This window comes from Myiozetetes cayanensis, unplaced genomic scaffold (genome assembly GCF_022539395.1).
Source record: "Myiozetetes cayanensis isolate MyiCay16 unplaced genomic scaffold, myiCay2020 scf4, whole genome shotgun sequence".
Classification (NCBI taxonomy): Eukaryota; Metazoa; Chordata; class Aves; order Passeriformes; family Tyrannidae; genus Myiozetetes; species Myiozetetes cayanensis.
The window spans coordinates 36,576,893-36,602,673 of NW_026087631.1; the positions used below are offsets into that span (position 1 = coordinate 36,576,893).

General features: G+C 37.9%; 1 protein-coding gene across 7 annotated transcripts; it reads left to right on the top strand.

Moving 5' to 3' along the window:
- The first annotated feature begins 753 nt into the window (after nucleotides 1-753).
- KIF27 (kinesin family member 27) lies at nucleotides 754-25,242 on the top strand. 7 transcript variants are annotated; one of them, XM_050329693.1, is made up of 18 exons: nucleotides 754-821; nucleotides 1,564-1,958; nucleotides 4,394-4,594; nucleotides 5,935-6,872; nucleotides 10,714-10,857; nucleotides 13,539-13,736; nucleotides 14,239-14,414; nucleotides 14,835-14,968; nucleotides 15,496-15,651; nucleotides 16,644-16,849; nucleotides 17,996-18,193; nucleotides 18,535-18,648; nucleotides 19,716-19,892; nucleotides 20,493-20,708; nucleotides 21,602-21,808; nucleotides 22,615-22,813; nucleotides 23,261-23,425; nucleotides 24,006-25,242. In XM_050329693.1, coding segments are annotated over exons 2-18 (3,729 nt in total). In that variant the 5' UTR covers nucleotides 754-821; nucleotides 1,564-1,660; the 3' UTR covers nucleotides 24,008-25,242. The 7 variants fall into 7 exon arrangements, with proteins under 7 accessions (XP_050185650.1, XP_050185651.1, XP_050185649.1 ...); XM_050329694.1 differs by lacking the exon at nucleotides 754-821 and adding an exon at nucleotides 848-1,115; XM_050329692.1 differs by lacking the exon at nucleotides 754-821 and having other exon boundaries at nucleotides 848-1,958.
- Nucleotides 25,243-25,781: the final 539 nt, after the last annotated feature.

Here is a 25,781-nt window from a genome sequence, read left to right on the forward strand (position 1 = left end):
CACTCTTTCCTTAAGCACCTCTAGGAACTGTGACTCCACCACTTCCCTGGGCAGCCCATTCCAATGGCCAGTCACCCTTTCTGTGAAGTTCTTCCTGATGTTCAACCTAAACCTCTGCTGATGCAGCTTAAGACTCTGTCCTCTTGTTCTACTGCTAATTACATGGGAGAAGAGGCTGATACCTATCTTGCTACAACCTCCTTACAGGTAGTTGTAGAGAGCGATAAGGTCACCTCTGAGCCTCCTCCAAGCTAAACACCCTCAGCTGCCTCAGCCGCTCCCGTAGGACTTGTGCTCCAGACCCTTCACCAGCTTCGTTGCCCGTCTCTGGACACGCTCCAGGACATCAAAGTGCTTACTGACCGAAGGGCCCAAAACTGGGCAAGGACGGGGTGGGGGGGGATTGGAGCGCTGCCAGTGGCGGCCGTGGCGGCCCGTCCGTGCCCGGCTCCTCCGGCCGCTGGGGGCGCTGGCGGCGCGGGCGGTGCCGACATGGCGCCGTTGCCTAGCGAGGGCCGCAACAGCGCGCGGGGCGCGGCCCTCCCCGCCCCGCCGGCCCGGCCGCACGGTCACCCTGCCCTCGCCTGCCCTCCCGCCGCCCGCCCCGCCGGCCCGGCCGCCACGGTCACCCTGCCCTCGCCTGCCCTCCCGCCGCCCGCCCCGCCGGCCCGGCCGCCGCTGCCGCCCTGCCCTCGTCTGCCCTCCCGCCGCACCGGCCCGGCGGCACGGCCACACGCGGCGGCAGCCGGGGGACGGCGGGCTCCGCGGCCCTTGGCGGCTCCCGACACCCAGGCGTGATCCCGTTCCCGGCTCCTTCTCAGGTTTGGAGAGGCGGTAAACACGGAGAATGTTCTGGGCCGCCCTCACAACATCCCGGCAGTGTGTTTGCTCCTGCGTTATGGCAGGCAGTCGAGGGCAAACGATGCATCCACACCGAAGTATCTCTGTGGCTTTGGCATGTTGGGAATATTTCATATTCCCACATTTTTTTATAAAATAGAATCCCCCTGAAATAGGGTTTCCCTCCCACGTATGTGCTTAAACGTGGAGATTAAAATCAGAGGAATGCTTTACATGTAGTAACTAGATACATTAAAATCACACTTCCTTCACAGGTAACACAACTTCTTTCTCTGTGCTTGTCGAGTTACAAGTGTTTGGTGCTTCATAAGTGGAAGAGGGTTTTAAAACTCAGGTGTATACACACAACTTTTGGAGTAAAAGGTTCTGTTCCACTGATTTATGGTGCCTATGCAATATGAATGCAGGAACAGGAAAATGAGAGGATTCATTGCAAGCATTTTCTTTATCAACAGTGTCTATTAACAAGCTCGTACAATATAGTTGCTTCATATGGCTGTGTTATGTTCAAATAAAACATCAGACAACTCTCAGGCTTAAGTCTGCTAGCTTGGAAATTAATAGATTAAACATTTATATAGCTACTTTTTTATCAGGTATTTTTCAAGATTGTAATGGTTCTAACTTTAGGAAATGTCAACTTTCTATTTCAGGAAATTAATTCTTATTTATTATATAATGTGGAAAACTTTTTTTTCTTAGTTGCAGACAACTGCGAATAATGTGAACAAAGCAGTAGAAAGAGATTTCTTGCTGACTATGTGAACACTGAGTGGGAAGCACAGGGCTGGAGTCTGGCATGGAGGAGATCCCAGTTAAAGTTGCAGTCCGAGTCAGACCTCTGCTTTCCAAAGAAATACTTCATAACCACCAAGTGTGTGTCAGATTAGTCCCAAATGCAAAACAGATTATCATTGGAAAGGACCATGTCTTCACTTTTGATTTTGTATTTGGCAAAAGCTCAACCCAAGAAGAAGTTTATACTGTTTGCATTAAGCCTCTTCTAGTGTCTCTGACTGAGGGATATAATGCTACAGTGTTTGCATATGGACAGACTGGTTCTGGGAAGACTTACACCATCGGCGGTGACCACATTGGTAGGTTATTTTTTTAAACTGGCCAGCAGTGTGTTTGTGCAAGTTAAATGTTTATTACACAGTAGATGATGCAGCAGAATTTTAAGAGTTAATGAAATAAAGTGTGGTAAGGAAAAAAGCTTCAAAATTTATGTGATTTTTTTTTAATGTGATTAATTACACTGTTCTAAAGCCTTATCCATAAATTAGGCTATATCAAAAATATCTAAGAAAAAAAAATTATAAATTGCTCTTTCACACTCCACATTGTAAAATGCAACTTAAACTAGAATTTGTTTCTGAAATGCAGTGGTTTTCGAGTTTTTCCTGTGTTTATCTTACCTTGAAAATTCATGCATTAGGTACTTAATTGTCTGCTTGCTCACTCTTTGTTGGCTTTGTTTGTTTGGGTTTTTTTGAGAGACGTTTCTGTGACATCAAAGAAATTTATTTAATTGATTTAATTCTTCCAAATGGATATAAATAGATTATTCTAAATCTCTTGGTAGGTATTAAAATTTTCCTTTTATTTAGAGTCATAGAACCACAGAATCATTTAGATTGGAAAAGATCCATAAGACCATAAAGTCCAGCCATTAACCTATCACTGCTAAGTCCACAATTAAGCCTGTTCCAATGCTTGATCAGTCTTTCCCTGAAGAAATTTTTTCTAATATCCAATCTAAACCTTCCCCTGGTGCACCTTGAGGCTATTTCTTCTTGTCCTGTCACTTGTTACCTGGGAGAAGAGGCTGACCCCCACCTGGCGACATCCTCCTTACAGGTGGTTTGTAGAGAGCAATAAGATCGTCCCTGAGCCTCTTTTTCTCCAGACTGAACAACCCCAGCTCCCTCAGCCGCTCCTCGCAGGACTTGTGCTCCAGACCCTTCATCAGCCTTGCTGCCTTTCTCTGGACATGCTCCAGCACCTCAATGTCTTTGTTGAAGTGAGGGCCCCAGAACTGAACACAGAATTTGCCATGTGGCCTCACCAGTGCCGAGTACAGAGGGATGATCCCTGCCTTGGTCCTGCTGGCCACACTATTGCTGATACAAGCCTTCTTGGCCACCTGGGCACTGCTGGCTCATGCTCAGCTGCTGTCAACCAGCACCCCCAGGTCCTTTTCTGCCAGGCAGCTTTCCAGCTGTTCTTCCCCCAGCTTGTAGCAGTGAATGGTGATGTTGTGACTTGAGGGCCAGACCTGGCACTGGGCCTTGTTGAACTTCATACCATTGCCTTCTTTATTCTGCTTACTGTTGTAACATCATTTGTATTCCCTCCATTAGCAATTTGATTGCATATTTAATATTCCTCTAAGTAGCATTGCTAGCCAAATTGTTTAGGTAGTGAGTGTCACAATCTAAGGCTGTTTATAGCTCAGGAATGACAAGCTTTTAGTTTTATAAATATATTTACTAAATTCATAGTTAGATATGACCAACCTTTTAGATTTTTGGTGAAAAAATTCTTGGTATCCTCTCATAGACAAACAGTTTCCATATTGTTGAATAAAGAACACAAATTAATAATGGAAACATTGCCCTACTCCAAATATTTAAAAAACAAAAATAGAGTTTGGTGTTAGTGTTCCATGTCTACTTGGAAAAAATAGGAAACTACTGTAAATGTTGGTAATAAATTTTGTCTCATCAAGGTACTGATGATTTTAATTTAAGTAGAATATATAGTTTCTCAAACCCTTGAGATCTCATGACTGCCAACCTTAATGAGTAAGGATAAAGAAGAAATCTTACTCTAAGGAGTCTAGGTTTAAAACAGACTCCATATTTTTCAAAACTTTCAGGCCTCTAACATGTAATTTAGACCTTAACTTTGAATCCTAATAATGGATGCAAACAAATACTCTGCCCCACAGAAAAAAATAAATATTTACAAAAATCCTTGTGAACACTGTGCTCTTCAGATTTCTTAGAATCACAGAATCATAAAATCAGACAGGTTGGAAAGGACCTCTGAGATCAAGTCCAACCCTTGATCCAACACTACTGTGGTTACTAGACCATGGCACTGAGTGCCACATCCAGTCTCATCTTAAAAACCTCCAGGGACGGAGAATCCACCATCTCCCTGGGCAGTCCATTCCAATGCCTGATTACCCTCTCTATAAAGAATTTCTTCCTAATATCCAACCTAAACCTCCCCTGGCAGAGCTTGAGACCATGCCCTATTGTCTTACTGATAGCTGCCTGGGAAAAGAGACCAACCCCCACCTGGCTACAATGTCCTTCCAAGGAGTTGTAGAGAGTGATGAGGTCTCCCCTGAGTCTCCTCTTCTCCAGGCTGAACACCCTCAGCTCCCTCAGCCTCTCCTCGTAGGACTTGTGCTCTAGAATGTTGAGTGCCAAATCTCACAGACTTCTCTCAATTTTCAGTCTTTGTAATTTATGTGACAGAATAACTGGCAGCCTCTGTGACACTTGTGCTTGTATTTTAGCGTCTGTTGCAGTGGATGAAAAAGGCATAATCCCACGAGCTATTCAGGAATTATTTCAGCATATTTCTGAAAACCCTAATATTAACTTCTATGTGAAAGTATCTTATATAGAGGTTTACAAGGAAGAACTTCGAGATTTGTTGGAGCTGGAGACCTCTGTGAAAGAATTACATATCCGAGAAGATGAGAAGGGAAATACAGGTGGGATTTCAGCTCTAAAATTTGATGTGTTGGGTTTCAGTTGCCTCTCCAAGTTATTTTTGCCTTCTCATGAAAATGCTCATTCATTACTAATGCTAATAGTGAAGTTTCAGAATATAAACTCAGTTTAACTTATTTGAAGCAGTTTTGAGGTTAGACGCCTGTGAGTAATACGGATGTATCAATATGGATGGGAATGGCAACAAATGATAAAGTAAATACGCAACTATTTCTTCTGCAAATTCTGTCTAGAAATAAAGTAGTGTGTGATTATTCACTGGAATAAGTATTTTAAGATTAAACCATTGCTTCTCCCTTCAAAGTTATAATTGTTAACACCCCTTTATTGTAAATATCTGCCCTCTTCACTATAAAATGAGTGGAAGAGACCTCTTCATTAAGAGGAGTAGGTATTTTTGTAGTAGTAGTAGATATTTTTGGAGGCTTTGAGATTAACACCCTCTAGGTATCTTGTTCATCACATGAAAATGCTAGACGAATCCTCATTGGAGATATTTTATTCTCAAACTGTATTATCTGTTTTAGGTTTGACTTTTGTTTGTTTGTTTATATTTTAATTGTTGTGTTTACTATTGTTATACTGCTTTACTGAGCTGTCATGGTTTTCTTGTCTGTAGCTGGAAGAAGGCACTAATTTAGCACAAATCTTGCATACCATGTAATTGCTTAAAAACGATCCCACTATACATGTTACACTATTTCTCTTCTTCAGTACTGTTTGAGTCAGCTTCAGTAGACTGTGCTAGGACATTTTCCATCATTAATTTAAAGAAAAATATGACAAAAAATATGGTTGGTAGGAGTATTTGGTAGAAGCACACTTGTACTTTATTAGGTTACTGACCTATCCCAAAGACTCAACTATCCAAGCTATTTAGGATAGAAATTCTGTTCTTACCACAGTCCAGGAATCATTTTTACTAAAAATCTTATTGGTTTTAGTATTTTTTCTTTTTTAAACTGGCAAAATATCCTTTCAGCTGACTTTGGTCATACTTTTTCCAGCTAGCACTAGACTGTGAATTGTGTAAGGCAATGTGCAATGTCTAAATGAGTTGTGTCTTGTGTCTAAGATACTATTTCAAATGCTATGACACAATACATCCATATATTAAATATCTGCAGGGTTCAGATGTGTTGCATCTCATGCTTTTCACATATTGGTGTCTTCTTTTTCTATAGCTATATGCTATGACCTCCTAATAATGCAGGCTTGTGTGTTTCTCTAATATATATTTATAGTTATTACTGTAAACTTTTGCTGAAGAGTTTAGAATTAATTGGATTATTCTTACTTTCACCTGTTTCGGTGTTTGAAGTGATTGTTGGCGCTAAAGAATTCCAAGTAGAATGTGCAGATGAAGTGATAAGCCTGCTGGAAAGTGGCAATGCAGCTCGTCACACAGGCACAACACAGATGAATGAGCACTCTAGTCGATCTCATGCCATTTTTACCATCAGTATTTGTCAGAAGCAAGCTGCAGAGTCTCAAAAAAATACTGACGCTGCACGGGATTTGATTGCTTCGAAGTTTCATTTTGTGGATTTGGCAGGATCAGAGAGGGTAGCAAAAACTGGAAATACTGGTGAACGCTTCAAAGAATCAATTCAGATCAACAGTGGTCTCTTGGCCTTGGGAAATGTCATCAGTGCCCTTGGAGACCCAAAAAGGAAAAGTGTACATATTCCATACAGGGATGCTAAAATCACTCGTATTTTAAAGGACTCCCTTGGAGGAAATGCCAAGACTGTTATGATAACATGTATAAGTCCATCCTCATTGGACTTTGATGAATCTTTAAATTCCCTTAAATATGCCAACAGAGCCAAAAACATTAGAAATAAACCGGTAGTAAATTACAACCCTGAAAAAGACCGCATTGATGAAATGGAACTTGAAATCAGATTGCTTCGGGACGCTTTGCAGAACCAGCAGGGCAGTAATCAGTATTTACACAACTTAAATGAAGAAAAACCTCGTATCAATTCACTCGAGGAGCAGCTCACCCGTCTTCAGGTTCAGTATTTCAGTTACAGAAATTGTGTAGATGAAGCTTTCCGCCTTCTACTTGATTTGAATGATGACGTTAGCTTAAGAAGAAGTCAGCGGGACAGGTTGCAGAGCTGGATTACTATGGTACAGAAAGTAAGAAAGGAAGCTCTCATTGTCCAGGAAACTGACACAGAGACTGAGACCGACCCACAGCCACATCATGTAACAATTCTTCAGCTAAAGAAGGAACTAAAGAAATGCCAGGTATTTAATTATAAGTTCATTATTTACATAACTAAGTGAAAAAGCAATCTGCCACACCTTGAATGCAAATTTGAAATATGTATAAAGATGTCACCTGACAATTTGACAATTTAAATTTACATACGGGGACATACGTTTATTTTAATGCATCATTGAATAGACGGTCATCCTAATGATGACAGAGGTAAGTAAAGTAATGGCTAATCAGTTTCAAGATGACTCTGGGGCTGAGCTGTTTTATCTGTTAGATTTTTGTTTTTAGCTATGCTGATATGCTATGTCTGCCTGGGGTGGAGTTAATTTCTTTGTAGCAGCTCTTAGGGTCCCATGTTTTAGATTTGTAACCAGTAAAATGCTGATAACACACTAATGTTTTAGGTCTTGCTAAACAGTGTTTGCACAGCAACAGGCATTCTCTGTTTCTGGCTCTGCAATCCTAGTGAATAGATTGGGGGGTTCACAAATTGTGTGGAAACAAATGTCCCAAACTATCTAAAGAGATATTTCATGCCATACAACATCATGCTCAGCAATAAAAAGGGAGAGTAGAATATTTAGGGAGATTAGCTGTATTTTACCTGGGAACTGGTTGAGCATCAGTCAGCCTTGGGAGGTGGTGGGTGATGGCCTTTGCGTCATTTGTTTTCTTTTACTTTCTTTCTCTCCACCACTTCACCTTCACTTACTGAACAGTTTCTATCTTGACCCAGAAATTTTCTTCCTTTCACTCTTCCTTTGCTCTTCCCCCATCCCACTGAGGGTGGGAAGAGAGAGAACACCTGTGTGTGCTTAGCTACTTACTGAGGTTAACCCACAACGGTCTTTTTTGGCACCCAACCTGTGGCTGAAGGCCTTCAAGATAATAACAGATTTGATTTGAGTGTGCTAGATTAAAGTTCTAGCTGTTACACCTGTTAAGTTGTTATTTGAGTGAGTGCTATAGGTCATGAAGCTGCCTATCTGCTTTGGGTGCTGACTTGTGTGCTTCCTTGAATAATAACATGCTTGATTCTTTTCTAGCTGTACAACAGCCTTGAGGAGACATTAATGACTTTTTTCAGATTTACCTCGTTTGTGTGCTGTTTATCACTCTGTTTTCCATGGGAGACCTATGAAAAAAACATCAGCCATCAGTCTGATTTGGTATTTGGGTCTTGCACTGTGGGTGTTCCAGTACACCAAGAACCAGCAACTATACTTTTCCCCTCTTCTCTGAGAGACATTTTGTGGAGAGAGGGAAAAATGACATTTATCCTTTCCTCTCCTCCAGGATAGTTTTTTATAGCCTTAAAGCCTATAGGCTTCTAATTTCCCTCAGTATCCTCTTATAACTAGACTGTTTATAGTGATGTGTTGTGATCCCGATTTCGATTATTGTTCATAAGGTTAAACTGGGGATGCCACACAGGAACATTCTCTAAGGCGATTGATCCCTGCAGTATCAGTGTGTATGGGAGGAGTTAGGAAGGTGCATAGCGTCATTGCTACCTCTGACAGCTTGGGATTTTGTGCCTGAACAGGCTTATTAACCCATCAAACTAATACATCATTTGAAGGAGGGGAGGTGAAACACAGTTACTTGAAAAGCTGTGTCAGACCTGGCCCATGCCTTTAAAGTCATTGTCCAGTGCTCTTAGAAATGCAAGAGGTTTTCCTGATCTAAAAGCCCACAAACAGGCATTGAGGAAGTCTCTTGCTCTGAGGCCACACAAACAAAACACTAAACCAGAGACTGAACCCTCAGCTCTAATAATCACTCCTGTAGTCAAGAAGAAACAGTGGACGCAGAGGTCAACTTAGTAAGAGAAGAAGCATCTCCTGTTCAGAGGAGGAGAGAAGAAGAATCAGAAGAGGCAGCCTGTTCTGCAGCAGGACAGGAAAGCAAAGAAACAGAAATAATAGAAAGCTGGAAGATACTTGGTCCCTATCCATGACCAGGCTGCAAGATGAGCGTAAAGATTTTGTCTGACAGCAAGATGAGCTAATTGCTACCTGTTTGCTCTAGAGATGCAGTAGTAAGGTTAACAGTCTGGAATTAGAAGGTAGGGAAACAGCAACTGGGATCCATTGCTGGGGACTGTGGGATTGACAGAGGGATCAGAAGAGGGTCAGCCACCTGCAGCCTCCAGTGGTGACTCTTATTGAGCTTTTCCTAACTTGTATTTCTTCAGCAATATTCTCACAAAAAAATTCCTGTATTTAATTTTTATTACCGTGCCTTTAACTAACTGAGTTTCTAAACTATTTACAGATCTCTTTGTGTAATCAGTTTTCTAACACTTACTATTGTGTTAAGTATCAACTCTTGCTTCTTTAAGGTTTTCTAGCTGAGGTGAGAATTTCAAAACAAGATATGTGAGTCTTAACATGCAGATGTCCCATAAGGGTCCCTACCTGCTGCTAGTTCTAATTAGCTGTTTCTCAGACAGCAGAAAGTAGTCCTAGGCAATGACCTATGGGGAGAAGAGCTCTCAGCCTTCTCAAGCGAGGTAATGTCTCCTGGCAGAACTGAAACATGATCAAATAAATAAATCTTCTTGGGAACATCCCCATATACATTTAGGAAGTACAAATTTTGGATAAGCTGAGTTAAAATGTTGATTATGAATAACAAAATGTAAGAAATAATGCAGGTTATTGTATGATAAACAGTCTCAAATTAATGTTAAAACAACTGTACACTAGTTGGAAACTGAGTGAAGTTCTGACATAAGATGAATGCTAGAACAACTAATTTGAGTCTGTTGTGTAGTGGAAGGAGACAGTGCTCCAACAAGTTAGAATTTTGTAACATCAACCCATTTTTAGTTTGCACACCAAACTGCCATGTCTGTAGACTGTTATCAGGCAATTACATAAACAAATATTGTCTTTTCTTTGTTCTCAAGCAATCTAAGTCACAACTTTTTCCTTGCTTCCTCATTGTCTTCTGTGGCTTATTTTAACCCCCTGTTTCCAGGTTCAAAACAGTGAGCTTAGCTTAAACTTAAATTTCCCCAGGAGAATGTGCCATCCACAGCCAGGAGGAGATGGTTAAGGAAAGGCTAAAATAAATGAGACAGCACAGATTGTAGAACAGCATTTGTATATGGCAGATTTAATAGCTAATAGTGGACCCATTCTTGTGTGTACATACCCATTTCTTTTCTAACAGCTATGATTACCTGTATAATACTGTCTTGCACAAAATTAAAATACTGACATAGTGAATTAGTCATAACTAACAGCCAAACTAATTTGTGCCTCAACTACCAGGACTCGTGGAGTTAAAAATAGGAAGAACAGGAATGAGAAGATTTGTGGGTTGGCATTATGTTTCAATATTTTGCATTTGGCTTCTACAGGCTTCCTGGAAGAGTAACATTTGGAAGTCTCCTTCAATCAGTATTGAATTATTCATTCACAAGAACACCTGAAGAAGTATTTTTACAGTTTCTTTAAGCTGTTATCTGAGTTTCAGAATGAGAGCAGCTGTTCTTATTTTTTCTTTTGACGTATGTATTAATCACAAGATGCTGAGATCTTGTGTCTGCATGTAACAGCATGCTAAGGAGAATAATTGAATTCAGATATACATTTCAGTGAAGGAGCTTTGGTTATGAGTAAATTATTCCCACTGGAAGAATGAAACTTGTCAGAACAAAATCAATAGATGAAGTGAAAAAATAACTGGTAGAAATAGCAGATATTCACTTAGACAATTTGCCATACATACTTCAAAATTTTGCAGTTCTGATCATGGCTTTTAACAACAAATGAGGTTTTTGTTTATTTTGATTCATTTGCCAGCTTTTCCACTTTCCTTCCTTTTCCCCAGCTGAACTTTTCTTGTATTATCTAGCAGGCACTAGTTATGGATGAAGAAGTATTCAGTCAGAAGGATCGTGAAATGCAGATACTACAGAATAAGATAAAGACATTACTACAGGAAAATGAAGAACAACTGGAATCTTTAAAGGAGGCTCAAGAAACACATAGATTACAGGTATTTTTCCACTGGTACACATGTATCTGTATTGAACCATCCTTCCACTGTGTGAATTCATTCAACAGGTCCCTGTATTTTTTTTTACTTAACTGCCAGTCAGTATTAGAAACATTTTGATTGAATTAGAGCTGTACCACTTAATGAGTTGGGTTCATCCTCTGGGTCAACCACAATAATGTGATTCCTGAAGTTTATGTAACCTGAGATGAATCATTCACTCTCTCCATGCTTCCTGAAGCATAACACATAGCCCTCTCCCCAGATTTGTATTATTGTTAAGTAGTTTCAGGACAAGTAATGAATTAGAATTTGAAAGACTTTGAAAGATTCTTTAGACTCTAAAAATTACTGTAAATATCCTACAGAATGCCTTAATTGAAAGATTGCATAGAAACTTATTTTATTATACCTTTATTAAGAATTAGAGTATTATTCCCTTTTGAGTTTATAAGCCAGAATTCTATTCTAACTTTCTGATCTTTTACTAATAGAGAAAACTGAATGACATAATGGAAAGTGACAAAGAGGCTACTTGCCTCTTTCCTTCTCTAGATCTTGTCCTTGCTAATGAAATTAAGATGGCTTTCATGTGCGTAACATTTTAAGATCAAGAAGACCACAGATAGAATAGTTAACAATCTCCTGGTGTTGCCTGTCACATGGATGTCAGATAAATTATTATATAACTTTTTTAAAAGAGAAAAGCATAAACATGGATAGCTAGTGCTCTTCTTATTATACTTTTTCTCCTTTCTCCTCTTCTTTACTGATGGCTTGGGGATAGTCAATGAATGAAAGGTAAGTATACTAGTCATCATCTTTTTCTTTCTTCTGTCACTTTCTTCTGTCTTTCTTTTCTGTCACCTCTGTCTATATTTTTATTTTTAATCTGTACATCATAGTGTCAACTAACACTGTGATAATGCATATATAAATACTGGAGGATATAAGGTAAAGTTAATGAACTGATTCTATAACAGTGTAGGTAAAAGATCATGACTCTTTCAGTATCAGAGACAGCAGAGAAGCTTGGGAGCTTTCAAGCACTATTTTGGTATTTATTTCACTAAAATGCCATTTCTATGTAAAAACAGATAGAATAATGAAAATCAAGTACTTTTGTCAAATATTTTAATTTGTATTCACAGGAATATGTAATTTAATGATACATAATAGAATAAAAACTTTAAAAGTAACAAGTATTAGGTATTAAATGTTTATAAACATACATAGTTATAGCTTGGGTGTTACACTGTGGGGTTGTATGTACAATAGTACCAGGGACAAAGACTCTTAAAAGGGTTAAATAATAGCTTCTAGTCAATCAGTTTGCTGTTGCTGCTTCCAAAATTATAATGAATGTGATATTCATACATATATTCTACTTCCTATAACATAGGAATAATATATATTGTATTCCAAAACAATGTCAATATGTAAGGCATTGTGTAGGAGTTAACAGCGGGTCTGTTAGCTCCCTGGAAGAGGAGATTGACTTGGGAAACTTTCGAGTGTGGCCTAGAAAATAAGTAAGTTTTACACATAGGCTAATTGGGGAGTGAGGGTGGACTGTGAGTCCGTAGATTTGGTATGTGAGAACTACAGCCTTGTCCTTAGGCATCTCCAGGTGTCTCACGATTGCTACCAAGTGTATCAGTAATGACGAGTGGCCAATTAGGATGTTGTTGCTTGCTTGCCACTTACTTGCTGCTTGCTTGCTGATTGCTCGCTGCTTGCTTGCTGCTTTTTGACAATGATATAAAAAGAGCTGGGATTTTTAATAAAGGAGGCCTTTTCTTATGTTGCCCTGAATCAGCCTTCTTGTGTATTTTATTGGACCATCATGACATAACGGCAACAGCATTGTATGTTTGTGTTTGGAAGGAACTTTCAATCTAAGAGAACAACATATGAATGAATAGAAACTTTTACTCAAAGTGGGAGAATGCAAAATGTATCATGAGCTATTCTCCAACTTTTCTATTGTTGCAAGGCCAGATTTTAACCATATTTTAAAAAAGAATCAAAAGGAAGAAAGTGAATTGAAAATGTATATAGTCTTGGCCTTGTGGATAAATCAGTTTAGATAACATAAATACTTTTGAACAACATACAGCAAATGCTGTAGGAGAAGCAGATAAGATCTCCAAACTATCGTTATCAACAAAAGCTGAGGCTGGGTGGAAGAAAAAAGCAGCAAGTGATCCTAGGATCACGTGCATGTATATGTTTATTTATACAAATAATCTTTAAAGTGGAAGTGCTCAAAGAGGAAGAGGAAGCCCATATACATGTTTAATTCATAAGACTCAGACCATGTGTTTCATTTGAATGTTTTTGTTGAACTCCCCTTCTATTTCTCCATAAACACCTATATAAAGGAAGTTTGAGCTGCTAATTATGTTGTCCACCTCTCACTAGATGCCTAGATAGGCTCATGTAACTTAATCAGGATAGATTTTTCTTAAAAAAATTTGTCTAAAATTTATTGGCATTGTTGTGTGAGTTGATTGATGATATGTCATAGCATTTTCAATTTGTTACATAATTTGCTGTGCCTGGCAGAATAATTTAGGGTCAGTGAGTGATTTACAAAATTCATGACCTTTGTATGGAATTTAGAAATGGTGAATATGATACAGAGCTCACTTTTGCCTTTTTTTTTTTTTTCTCATGAGACTGAGAAAATGGTGGAACAGCAAATGCTTATTGATCAGCTAAAAGAGAAATTAGAGAAGATTACAGATGCGAAAACTTTAGATACCTCAAGTGCTTGTGAAGATGGGCCAACATTTGCAAGGAGGCCCTACAGTGTCCCACTCACAAAAAATCTGCTACGCTTCCTTCACCCACCTTCAGGTACAGAGACCCAAAAGGTAAAGTCTACCCAAATGTTACATTTTTTCCCCCTCTACTTTGTAATGGTTATGGGCAAATAATTAGACACGACATGACAGTAGCTTTCTCATTAAAGACTCTGAAAAATTATTGTCTTGCAACACTTGCTATGCCATAATTATCCACAATATTCAGACTTATAATTCCTACTTACAAGTGCTCTAATATTTTCTGGTGTTTTTCTGGGGGTTTTGAGGGTTCAAATATGAAACATTAACAAAAATGAATTATTATTTTTACCACTATATTGAATATGTGGAATAACAAGTTGCTAACAGTGCCTTCTTTCACATTTGAAGCTCTTGCAAAACTTTGTTACAAAGGTATTCAGAGTTATTAGAGAAAACCTCTAATTTTGCTTACAAGTTCAGGTGATGTCAGAATTTTAAATTGAAACATTTTTTTAAAAATATCGGTAAAAAATTACTAAATTGTTGCAGCTGGTTTTACCCATCACTATTTTTGTGTGCTTTCTGGCAGGTGTATACTGGCCCCTGTGCCTTCTCACTGGACAGGATAATGGCAGAATTCCATGCTCGCAGACAGATGATACTGAGCAAAATAGAAGATCAGGATAAAGTCCTTCACTGTCACCTCTCTGATCAGAGTGATGAAGAGGAAGAAAATACAGGCAGCAAAGAGAAGACCTCATTAAAGTAATTTTTTTTTGTTCTATAACTTTTGTTACAGACAAATCTATAGGTATAAAGGTAGAATTACTGCCTGATCCTGCCATGATATGAGACCGTCTGTAATGTTTCTTGTGGTAAACTTGTGGGACCAATGGGGCATATTGCAAAATAAGTTTAATAAACATAGGTTTAACAAATATTGCATAATCCTTGGTTTGAGGCCGGAGTCTACCTTGAAGACTGGGGAAGTGGGGTGGGATGGTGTGTCTGTGGGTGGTGTGGAGCATAGATGGGAAAGAAGGTACAAATGCAGTGGTAAGTTTGGAATTCTTCTCTGTTAGGATCATATAATTTGCATGAAGCAAATTACATAATTTGCATGAAGCAAATTATATCCCTTTTTTTTTAAATTTGCAGTTTAGCATGTTTATCATTCTTCCTTAGGCATTCCATAAACCAAACATGGACACAAAATCAGGTTTCTCTGTGCTCTCCCCATGATCTAAGTGACGTGAAGTGTCAAATAAACAAGTCTGGTTTATCCAACAAATTTGCACTACAGATTGACACAGCCACAGGTAAAATGGAAGTCATAAGAGCAAATCTTATTACAGTATCAGCATATGCAAGAATGTCTTTAGCACATGTAACTATTTGCTCCAGCAAAATGTGTGTATTTGATACAAATATTTTTTTACTTACAGTTCAATGTAGGCTTTCAAAATTCTATTCTTCTTTCCCTTTCTGAAACTGATGTCAGTAGCTTTAGTGTTCATGTAATATTTGTCATCCAAAAAGCTAGTTAGATATAATCCTTAGTACTTCTTCAATGAAACAAAATGGATTCTCTTATCCTACCAGAAATGCACTGAAATGCTTTCAGGAATATTTTTCCTCACATTTAGAATCTTGAAATAAAGTGTATACGTTTCTTTTCGTGTTTAGACACATAGCAGGGAAAAGACTCTTGGCGCTATTCTCTCCTTTTGATTCTTATACTTCATGTGGAAGCACTCCACACAGATAGTGTTCCAGAGCAGTACATTTTGGATACAGCAGGTATTCCAGATTTTTTATCTCCATTCTGCTTTGTTTTTTTTTCAAGGTGAAGAGATTGACAGCCTCCAGAAAATTCATGTTTTTAACATGCAGAATTTGAAGATCTCAGAGTTGAGATTCACTGAGGCCAAGCAAAAAATAAGAGAACTTGCACTTAATATCAAAAGGAAGGAGGAACTTATTAAGGAATTAGTAAGAACAGGTAACTGGGATGATTGGAGTGAAGATATTCAGAATCAAAAGAAAAGCCACAAAAAACCTGAAGTCCTGTGTGTCTTAATTTTTACCTATTTACACAAGAATACTTTTAACAATTTAGATTAATAACTTTGGCTAATTATTTGCTATGGTTGCACTGAAGGCTGTAAATTTTCATTACAGCCTACTCTGCTATGATATGCAAATGTATTTGTTAAATATTTTTTGTACTTTGTTGATTATTGCTCTTATCCAACAATAGTGTAATTTTTCATGTAAGCTCAGTGCTACTGATCTCTTCATGGATTTTGTCGTATGGTGTCTGGGATAGGGGAGAAAATACATCCCTGTATCTTCTGTATTTTATCACAGTAGAGAGACAGGAGTTGGAAGTGGATGAGGGAAAATGTCAGTGTTCCTGTTAGCCTACATCGCTTTCACATCTGTCCTGATACAGAAACTAGCCTTATAGTGACAGTAAGGATCTCTTTGCTCAGCTCCCTCAATCGCACTCCTCTCCTATGCTTTCCTTCTCTTGCTGTTGTCTTTCGGCACTGAGAAAGATTCCGTGCCCCACCACCAAACGGGAAGTCACAGAGTAGAAACACTGTCCAAGGTTTTTCCTAATTATTAAGCTTAAAGCTGAGTAATAAACAAATTGCATATTCTGGAAAAAAACCCACCCAAATTTAGGAAATACAGGGAGCCATTTTGGCAAACACTACAATAGGCAGAAGAATTTAACTTTGGCAGTCAGGTGGCACTTTATTTGGTGATATCAGGTGACTCATGAAAAAAGACATATATAAGACTCCTTCCTTTATGTCCGTTTCAGAGTAATAAAGGAACTGCATGTTCCTTTAGTGTTGGAAATTGTATCAGAAATTGCTGATTTAGCCAGAACAAAGTAAGTAATGATTCAGCTACAAAATTGAATATTACATTTCAACTGATTATCTTGTAGGTTTTAAACTATTTGAATATGCTGTCTTTAAGGTAAGGATGCTCAGTCTGTAAGTAGTCAATATTCTTTGAAGATAACTAAACTGGAGCAAGAAACTGAGCAGGCCAAAATGGAACTGGCTGAAACACAAAAGCAGCTTCAGGAGCTGGACAGTAAAGAGGTGAGAGATGTTCCTGAGAAAGTCAAGTTACAAAAAGAGTTCCAGAAGAAGATGGATGCCGCTAAGATGAAAGTGCAGGTATTTCTGATCTGACCATTAAGGTTTGCAAATCTCTGTCTCCCTGTCATATCTGAACCTTAACACTCTGCTTGTAAAATTCTCACCTGTTTCGCACATTAGAAGTTTGGTGGATTGAGGTAGCTAATAAAAACTTAATACAATTATACTCAGAATGCTATTTAACATATACATGGTTAGATACATACAATATTTTTTGGTAGGTAAGAAGACATAAAAGAAGTGGGAGATATAGGTTGTCCATACACCATTATATGTAGTATCATAAAAGAACCTCCCCTGGTGGTCTAGTGGTAAAGGCGCCGCGCTATCACCGCCGAGACCCGGGTTCGATTCCCGGTCAGGGCCACTCCCGGGCAGGTGGGGCTCGTTAGCCCTTAAAGGCAACCCACCTACGTCCTAAGGACCTCGCTGCCACCGTCCAAGCTCGCTTGGCCCCGGCAGATGAACCTTAGGATTAAAGGGTGGGCTCAGTTCCGCGCACACTGTGTCTCACCTAAAAAATCCAATGCGCAGGCTGGAAGGTGGAAAGACCTTCCCCGGATCTTCGCTTGCGAAGACTGGCCATTATTATTATTTATAAAAGAACCTATACGAGGAGTCTATTACAAATTTATTACCTGCCATAAATAAAATCAATGTTTTATGAAAATACTATATAAATTCCAACTCTAAGTAAATTCATGTGATCATTTCTAAGACCAGGCCCAGTACAGCCATACTTGTTTGACACTGACCTTCTATTTTTGAGTTCTATTACACCTAAATTTAAATTCTGTGTAGGGCCAGCTTAGGTGCTCTGTGCCTCTCTATCCTAGAATGGTAGTCAGAAAAGTTTCATATGGAAAAAAGTATTTGGCTTGAGCTCAGAACTAGCATTCTGGCACCGTTATGTCTCTGCACATTTTCTAGAGCTGTTAGATTTTATTACTTTCACTGTATTACCAGGCATGAACTGTATTTTACCTTTTTTTCTGCCTGGGCGACTTTACCAGATAGCTCAGAAACCACAGGAATATCAAGAGATTGTTTGGGCAGAAGTTAGTAAACCTTGCTGACTCTAAAAATTCAGTAAAATAAAGATTGAAGTTGAATCTTAGTTACAAGTTTTCCTGGTATTAACTAAAATTTGACATGAACATTCAGACCTTACAGAAGCAGCAGCAAGACATTAAGAATTTGGCTTCCTTATCTAACCAAAGTGTGAGAGAAGCAACAGAACTTGAGCAGAATGTGGCTCAGATGAAGCATCAGCAATCCCAGATGAAGAAGAGACTGTATGAGGAGAGTGAAAAAAAGAAGCAACTAGAAGTGGAACTTCAGCAGAACCAGCAACAAATTAAGGCAGGATTTTTCCTGTTTCTTTATGACAAAGAATGAGACGTCCCTGCTTCCTCAAAGACAATAAATTATACTGTCAGGCTTTCAAAAATTTTCAGTAATAACTTAATAACTTTCTTGATAACTGCACTTAAGAAATTGTCTATAAACATTTTCATATAAATCTTCAGTTTGCCTTTTGCTTTCAGCTTTTTTTTTTCATTTTATTACGTGATGTCTAGTTCTGAATTGCAATTTTACAGATAAATTTAGGGTCAGTATTTCAGATTATATACTTATGTGAACTCTGACATTAAATGCATTTGACTGATGTAGGAGGAATGGTCCTTTTTGTTTGTTCATAGGAACTTCAACTTAAGATGGAGCAACAACAGAAGATCCTTGAGCTGAAGGATAAAGAAATTGCTGATTTCAAAAAGAAGAAAAATAACTCTGTGGGAACTCCACAGGAACTACAGGTAGTTAATCTATTCCAAATATGTGTGAGCCCTGAAATAAAATAATCTTTTTTCACCCCTAGTCATATATCTTTGTGAACTATTTGGAAAAAGAGTGTTCCATCATAGTTTTGTCTTCTTTTTTGCTGTAGCAAATAAATGGCAATATAATCTAGCATCTCTTTTACTCTTTTTGAATGAAAGAAAGAAAGGAGGGCCTTAAAAGTCTTTTTTTTCCCCCTACAATTTGTCAAAAATGCTGATTCAGAGACCCAAGAGTTCAACAAGTTTGGTTGTCTAGTAGGTTTGAGGGTGATCTTGTTGTGCAATGTTATAAATGCTCCATGGGTTGTTTGGGGATTTTATTTTGCTTGGTTTTCTACTCTGACATAAATTACTGTGGTCTCTGATTCTGGTGGTTCATAACAGGGCTAGAAAAGTATGTATTCTATGCAGTGGTGCCACCTACATTATTTAAATGCGGACACTGGAACCTGAGTTACCTAAAGTCTTTAAAGGTGAAAAGAAGTTTTAAAAGTTAAATAAATGCAATTGTTAAGCCCTGCCAGGACTATATCCACTGATAAACTGTGGATTCAGAATAAATTTTTAATGGACTACACTAGCAAGATCAGAGATGCCATTTACTGTCTTTAATTCTTTCAGCATCACAATTTCTTGTCACCTAATGTTTTTTCCACAAAGAGCCGTTCTTGGGCAACTATAATGCAATGATGATGGGCTAGCTGAACTCTCAGGGTACCTTCTAAAGCTAGTTGCTGTGCTTAGGTAGATGACATCTATTTATATAACTGTTCTAAGAAGAAAAATATCTTTTACTTAAATGCATCTGGTACAAATTTGTTTATATGAGATGTAGTAATATAACATTGCTGAGTTCCTTGTTAAGTCAGTCCAGTTTCTGTATTATTTTTAATCAAGATATTGTAGCAGAATTAAAGTTAATGTTAGAAATGTCAATGTCTGCTACAGCTTTATCAGCAATTATAGAAAAGGTAAATATTATAATAAAATTCTGACCCAAAAGGTCCTGGCTAATGCTCTCTGGATCTCTATTGAAACTTTAGAAATTAGAAGAGCAAAAGAAGTGGTTGGATGAAGAAATGGAAAGAATTCTTCAACAACACCAACAGTTAGCAGAACTAGAAGAAGATTTAAAGAAAAGAGAAACCATTGTAGCCAAAAAAGAAGCATTATTACAAGAGAAAAGCCACCTGGAAATCAAGAAACTGAGATCTAGCCAGGTAATTTAGGAAAATTAAGGCAAGGGGGAGGCAAGGAAGACAGACAAGATAGCAGAGGAGGCTCAAGTCAAGTAACCAGTGTCTTTAAAGGTGATGTAGATATTGTGTGGCTTGACCAATCAACATTTAAAATATAAATAACACAGACAATAATTTTTAATCACTTTTTCTCCCTGAAATTGCAAATCAAACCAAACCAAACAGTTCTGTACTGTGGAGTTCTGTTAATGCAGAGCATTAACTAATATATCCATGATATGATATCATTTATGAATATGACTCAGTCCTTTTGCAGGCTAGAGAACATGACAGGAAGATACCTTGCAATATTTATTTTTCAGTAGCAAAACTGAACTGAGCTTGAAGTATTGTCACTTATAATGACTAGTCTCTTTAACTTTTAGTATGTAGAAAACTGCACCTTGAGTGTTTTTGTTTTCTTTCACCTTTTGTATATCTTATGGTAGCTGTCTGCTCAAAATAAATGGGGTTCCACTGTAAGAAGCAAGCAATTTTTTCACTTTAGTTTCACCTATTTTTTTTCTTACTCAAAGGGAGTATCTCAATCCTATATCTGTGGTTGCTGTGGGTTTTTTTTAGGCCTTAAACAAAGACAGTATGAAATTGTCTACTCGCTTAACTATACTGGATCAGGAGCTATGTGATAAAAGTATGCAGCTTCAGAGCAGCACCACTGAAGACAAGACAGACATTTTGGAAAAAATTCAGGTTCTCCACATGGAAAGGGATCAGCTGCTCAGAAGGAGAAATAGTGTGGATGAGAAACTGAGAGATGGTAAAGTGTTGTCAGCTGAAGTAAGTAAGCACCTCTGAGATAAATATCGGTTTTAACTAGTGTTGGATAATAAGGCATTCCAATCAGAACCCAAAATGTCTCCAAATATTAGAGAAGTTAGAACTAAGGAACTGAGGTTGGGCATTTTTGTAAAGAGCAATGTTAGAATACCGCTGTGGTAGCACCAATTACATGCTGATGAAAGAAGCTGAGGTTCAGAGAGACTTAATTCAGATAAGTGGCTTGCCAAGTCCACTGGTCTAAGAATCATATCATGAGCATAAGGGAACTAGAAGATCATCAGTTTATCACAGGCAGGTATTTTAATGTCATGACATAGAACAAGCAATGTGCTCACATAATGACATCCCCTTAATATTTTCATAGGATTTTGCGGAATAACAAACTTCACCTGAAGGACTCCATATTTTTACAGCAAAAATAAGTCATATTACCTGGATGGCCCACACTTGAGTGGATTGAAATCATTATGTTGAAGATGTAATAAATCTGAGTGCTTCAGGCCACTCGTTTCTGCCACTTCCCTACACAAGTTTTGGTCAACAAACTCCTTACTGACCTATAAAAACTAACACAACAAAAAAAGAAAAATAAAAAAAAAATAGCAGAAGTCAAACTATGGTGAGGATGAGGAAAGGATAAAAAGGGGAAACATGACATCTGGTTTTCATCTGATCAATCTCTGTATCGTGGTAGGAGTACTATGTCAGGAAAAGACAAATGTTCTAGATTTGCACTCTACCTCTTGTTTTTCCTGCTCCATTGTCTGTGCTACTACCACTTCTTCTTACCCTTAAGTTTAGTTTTGCTCTTGAGAGTGAAGTTAAAGATGTCTTGAAAGAATAATTCTAAGCTTTCTTAAGAAAAATCTCACTCATGTGTTTCTCCGTAGGAAGAACATGTCCTTTTCCAGCTAGAAGAAGGAATTGAAGTTCTAGAGGCTGCTATTGATTACAAGAATGAAAGTATTTATAATCGCCAGCACTTGCTTAGGTCCTCTTCTCAGAGTCTTTCACAGAGTGAGAATAACGTAATAGGGAAACTAGTTTCCCTGTCTGCTGCTGAGCTCAGAGCTATTATCATCAGTTATTTCAACAAGGTTTGTTTTGGCTAATGAGTAATATTTTATCCCATTTTATATTACTGTTCTAGAAAATGGTAGCAAGAAGTAAAAGTAAATTTAGGAAACTTTTGGTGAAAATCTCTTCAGGTTACATAGATCTGCTATTAATTCACGTATTTTAATTTTTATGTTAACCTAAATAATATACTTGTGTGTTAACTTTGTATATCTTGTTTTGAGGTCATTAGCTTGAAAGGTGCTGCAAATCTGGATATTTCCTTCCCCCTTTCCATTGCTTTCTGTTGCTAACTTTCAGAGCAGCAGCATATTTGAACAGTGGTGGTGTATTGGAATTCTTCCTGACTGCAGGCTTTCAGAAAGCTTCATAAAACTCAGGCTAATATTTCTATTTTTTTTTCTAAATTCAGTATGAACTAGTTTTGCATACACTGCCTGCAGTGTGCACAGCTACATACTGAAGAATTATTCTGATATCTGGAAACATATAAATGAAATGCATTAGGATATGGTGTGTCTTTGTGACCTTCGATGATTTTGTAAGTAAGTTGTCTGCAGGATGCAAGCTGGAAGTTTTTCAGAATCAGGAAAGCACTGTTGTTTCAGTTTAAATTTTGTACAGGGTATTAAAAAATCCACTAGTCAATGTGATCAAAATGTACACAGTCCAGTTCTAAAGTGTCAGCTGGTAGCAATGGCAAGTCTGTTTCCAGCATAAGCTTGTAGAGATCATTGGTTTTGTATGTTTTCATCTATTACACTGAAGGGTAAAAGGTTTTCTTAAAATGCTTTGATAAATCAAAATAAGTGTATTTCTTTCTTAGATTGTTGGCCTACGTGAGTCTGAACGAAAACTAAAACTGCAGATTGAAGAACAGGAAATGAAGGCCACGGACCAGGAAAACATAATACGTGAATTAGAATCAGCGCTTGGACACATCAAGTTGCAGTGTGACAGGCAGCTCACCCTCCAGCGCAAAGAACACCAGAAAAAATTACAGTTGATATTGCATAATTTCAAAGGTATCTGCTGCTTGAAAGGCAGCAAGTATTGTCTTCAGTCACTACATAGAAATACTGTATTCCAACTGAAAAAATAAAAGAATAATGTTCAGAGATATATTTTGGCTGTCACTAATTCTGATGTCATGTAGGATGCCGAGGAACAGAAACATGGTGTGTGCATGAGCAGAAAATTGAATCTTTTTTAAAGAAGTATCAGAATTGTTGTATTTTCCTACTGAATTCACTGATACTGGAAAGTAGAAATACACTGCTCCTGCTGATCTTAATCTTCTATATACTATTAAAACTGACAAGCAGGGTTGACATGGCCTTTTTGATCCTGTGTCATTCTAGATAAAATGTGCACATTGCAAGCAAAGCGCATCAAGATACAAGACATACTCTGTCTAGCTCGGCATCTTGATTTCTGACATTTGGTTCTTAAACTAGTTTTATTTCTTCTAGAACAAGAGAGTGAAGGTATTGCAGAAACCTTGAAAGGGTATGAAGTAAAAGTCCAGCAACTGGAAAAGGAATTATTTTTCTATAAGAAAACCAGCAGAGAGATGAAGAAGAAATTGAAGGGCCTCTTCGGAGAGTCATCCCATCAAATATTGCCATCCAGTAAATGTGAGCATATTATCTGAAAATGTTTATGCAGTTGTCAGTAGACCATTTGAAGAGTGGTGAACATACAGAAGTATATCAGATAGCTCTAAGTGTCATATTTTTTTCTGAACTAACTGTTCTTCAGGAATATATTACACATCTCAGTTTCAAGGGAGAGACAACATTGATTTATAGCTTTGTTAGTGGTATGACAGTGGTTTAAATTTTTGTTCTGTTTTCCCTGGATTCTAATATAATTTCAGCATCTACAACTTCAAATTATTATGGTTAAGACAAAGGAATTTTGCTATCTGAAAGAGTCTGGATGGTATTTTAACTAACAGCTTTGTTATATATCATGCACTTTATATCTAAAAAGTTACAGTGAGATTGTCAATGAAAACTTCCATGCTTTCACTTACTAACTAGTTTCTTACTTACTAAATCTGAAAGAGAGGATTTACATACTTGTAGGAAAAAAAAAGTGCTTTCTAATGTGATTCTGTGCTTTGACATAAAAAGTCCTCAACCAACTGAAAACACCCAAAAAACACCAACAGTTGCTATAAGTTTTTTAATTGTTCCTTGTCCTACTTGCCAGAATCCAAACCTACAACAGAGCTCTTCACGTGGAGGTGAAAAGAAGGTTCAATTTCACAGCTGTTTCGGTTGCCTCATACCTCTCGATGACACCACAATACCTCTCATGCACAATATAGCTTCTTGGCCCCATGTTTCTCCTTGAGGCTCAGCAAGATTGGTTCTTCATCCAGTGAATGCTTCTGTTTGTTTACACTCTGACAATGCTGTGCCTTCTACAAAGAGATGCCAACCACTTCCCTGCTACTCCCAGAGTGAATTAAGTCTTGGATCTTGCCCTCTGGGCAGGATAATGAGCCAACACATTCATTACCATAAAGTACATTATCAAACTGTGAACATGAACATTCCAGGGACTGGATTACAAATGAGGTGGGAAAGACTATTTTGTGTCTAGTATACAAAGAAGCATGTAGTTCAGGACAGTGTATCCATCCTGAATATCATAGGGAAACACCTATCCCAGGCAAATTGTAGCAATGGAAAGAAGGGAGGTGATGCCTGTGAATTTCCAAATTTTTCAAAGGCATATACTTGCAAGTTTTATAAGAAATACTCTGTATTTAGTTATTTTTCTTTTCAATACATTTTGAGGCATGTTGCTATATAATATAATAAGAACACTTTATAATTTGTTACTAAGCTTTAGAAATAATAAAATCCCTTTGTGCATATTGTCATCAGATTTGCAGAATGTGTTTTTTGTGTTGTACTAGTGTAATTGCTGACTTTTTTCCAATGTATGAATAATTTCAATTTGTGTCATGGTTCAGTCATTTCAAGACTGCCTACTATGATACAAGTTAGAATGGTGAGGTTTTTATTAACAGCATCTTCTCAGATGAGAGTAATGGCTAATACCTCTGATGTTTTTGTAGACGGCAAACTCTTTGAAGAGAAAGGACAAAATGTGAGGTGCTGATAATTTCTTACTGTGTTCATGCTACAAGTTACTGATGCTATAAAACCATATTGACTACCTATGGCAGGCACTCAGGAGAGTAACTTTCAGCTATTTATCTCCTGATAAATTTCATTTTAGATAACAGTGCTGGTGATGAGTTATCCTGTCAAGAGGAAGCAGAAATTGCTTCTGAAGATTTCAAATGAAAACAGCTATTAAAAGTTCTTATATTTATTAACTGCTTCTTTAAAGCATCAGAAAACTCCCAATCTGTTAGCCTGCTCAGTGTACTTCAACCAATGAACAAAAATAGTAATAAACTAATTTAAAATAATTCTGTGCTGCTTTACTGGATTTTGTTACAATGTCAGTTCCTTGAAATTTTTGGGGGGTTTTGCTTTAGATACTATCTAGACACTGCTATAATGGACTGAAAACAGGGAGAGAGACATTTTTCTAGCTAGTATGGTGAATAGGAATACCATGTGATTATTAACGAACAAACCTTTCTTTTCCTGCTGTGTTTTAGCATATGGTGAATCTGATTTCCAATTTCAGCTATATATAATAGGAGAAGACAACAAAATACAGGACTCCATTCTTGTTACACTGCAGCTGTAAAGGAACTTCTCTTAATTGTGACAAAATATTGATTTTTTAACCACTTCAACATTGGACTGAATCTACAAAAACTCCAAGCAATATGTAGCTCATAAATGCAAGGAAAGATGAGTAGAATTTAAAAACAAATGGGTTGGAGATAGGTAGTTGGTAACAATAGTTTGTGAGTGCCTCATCACTGGAAGTGATCAAGGTCAGGTTGAACAGGGCTTTGACTAACCTGACCTAGTGAAAGATGTCCCTGCCCATGGC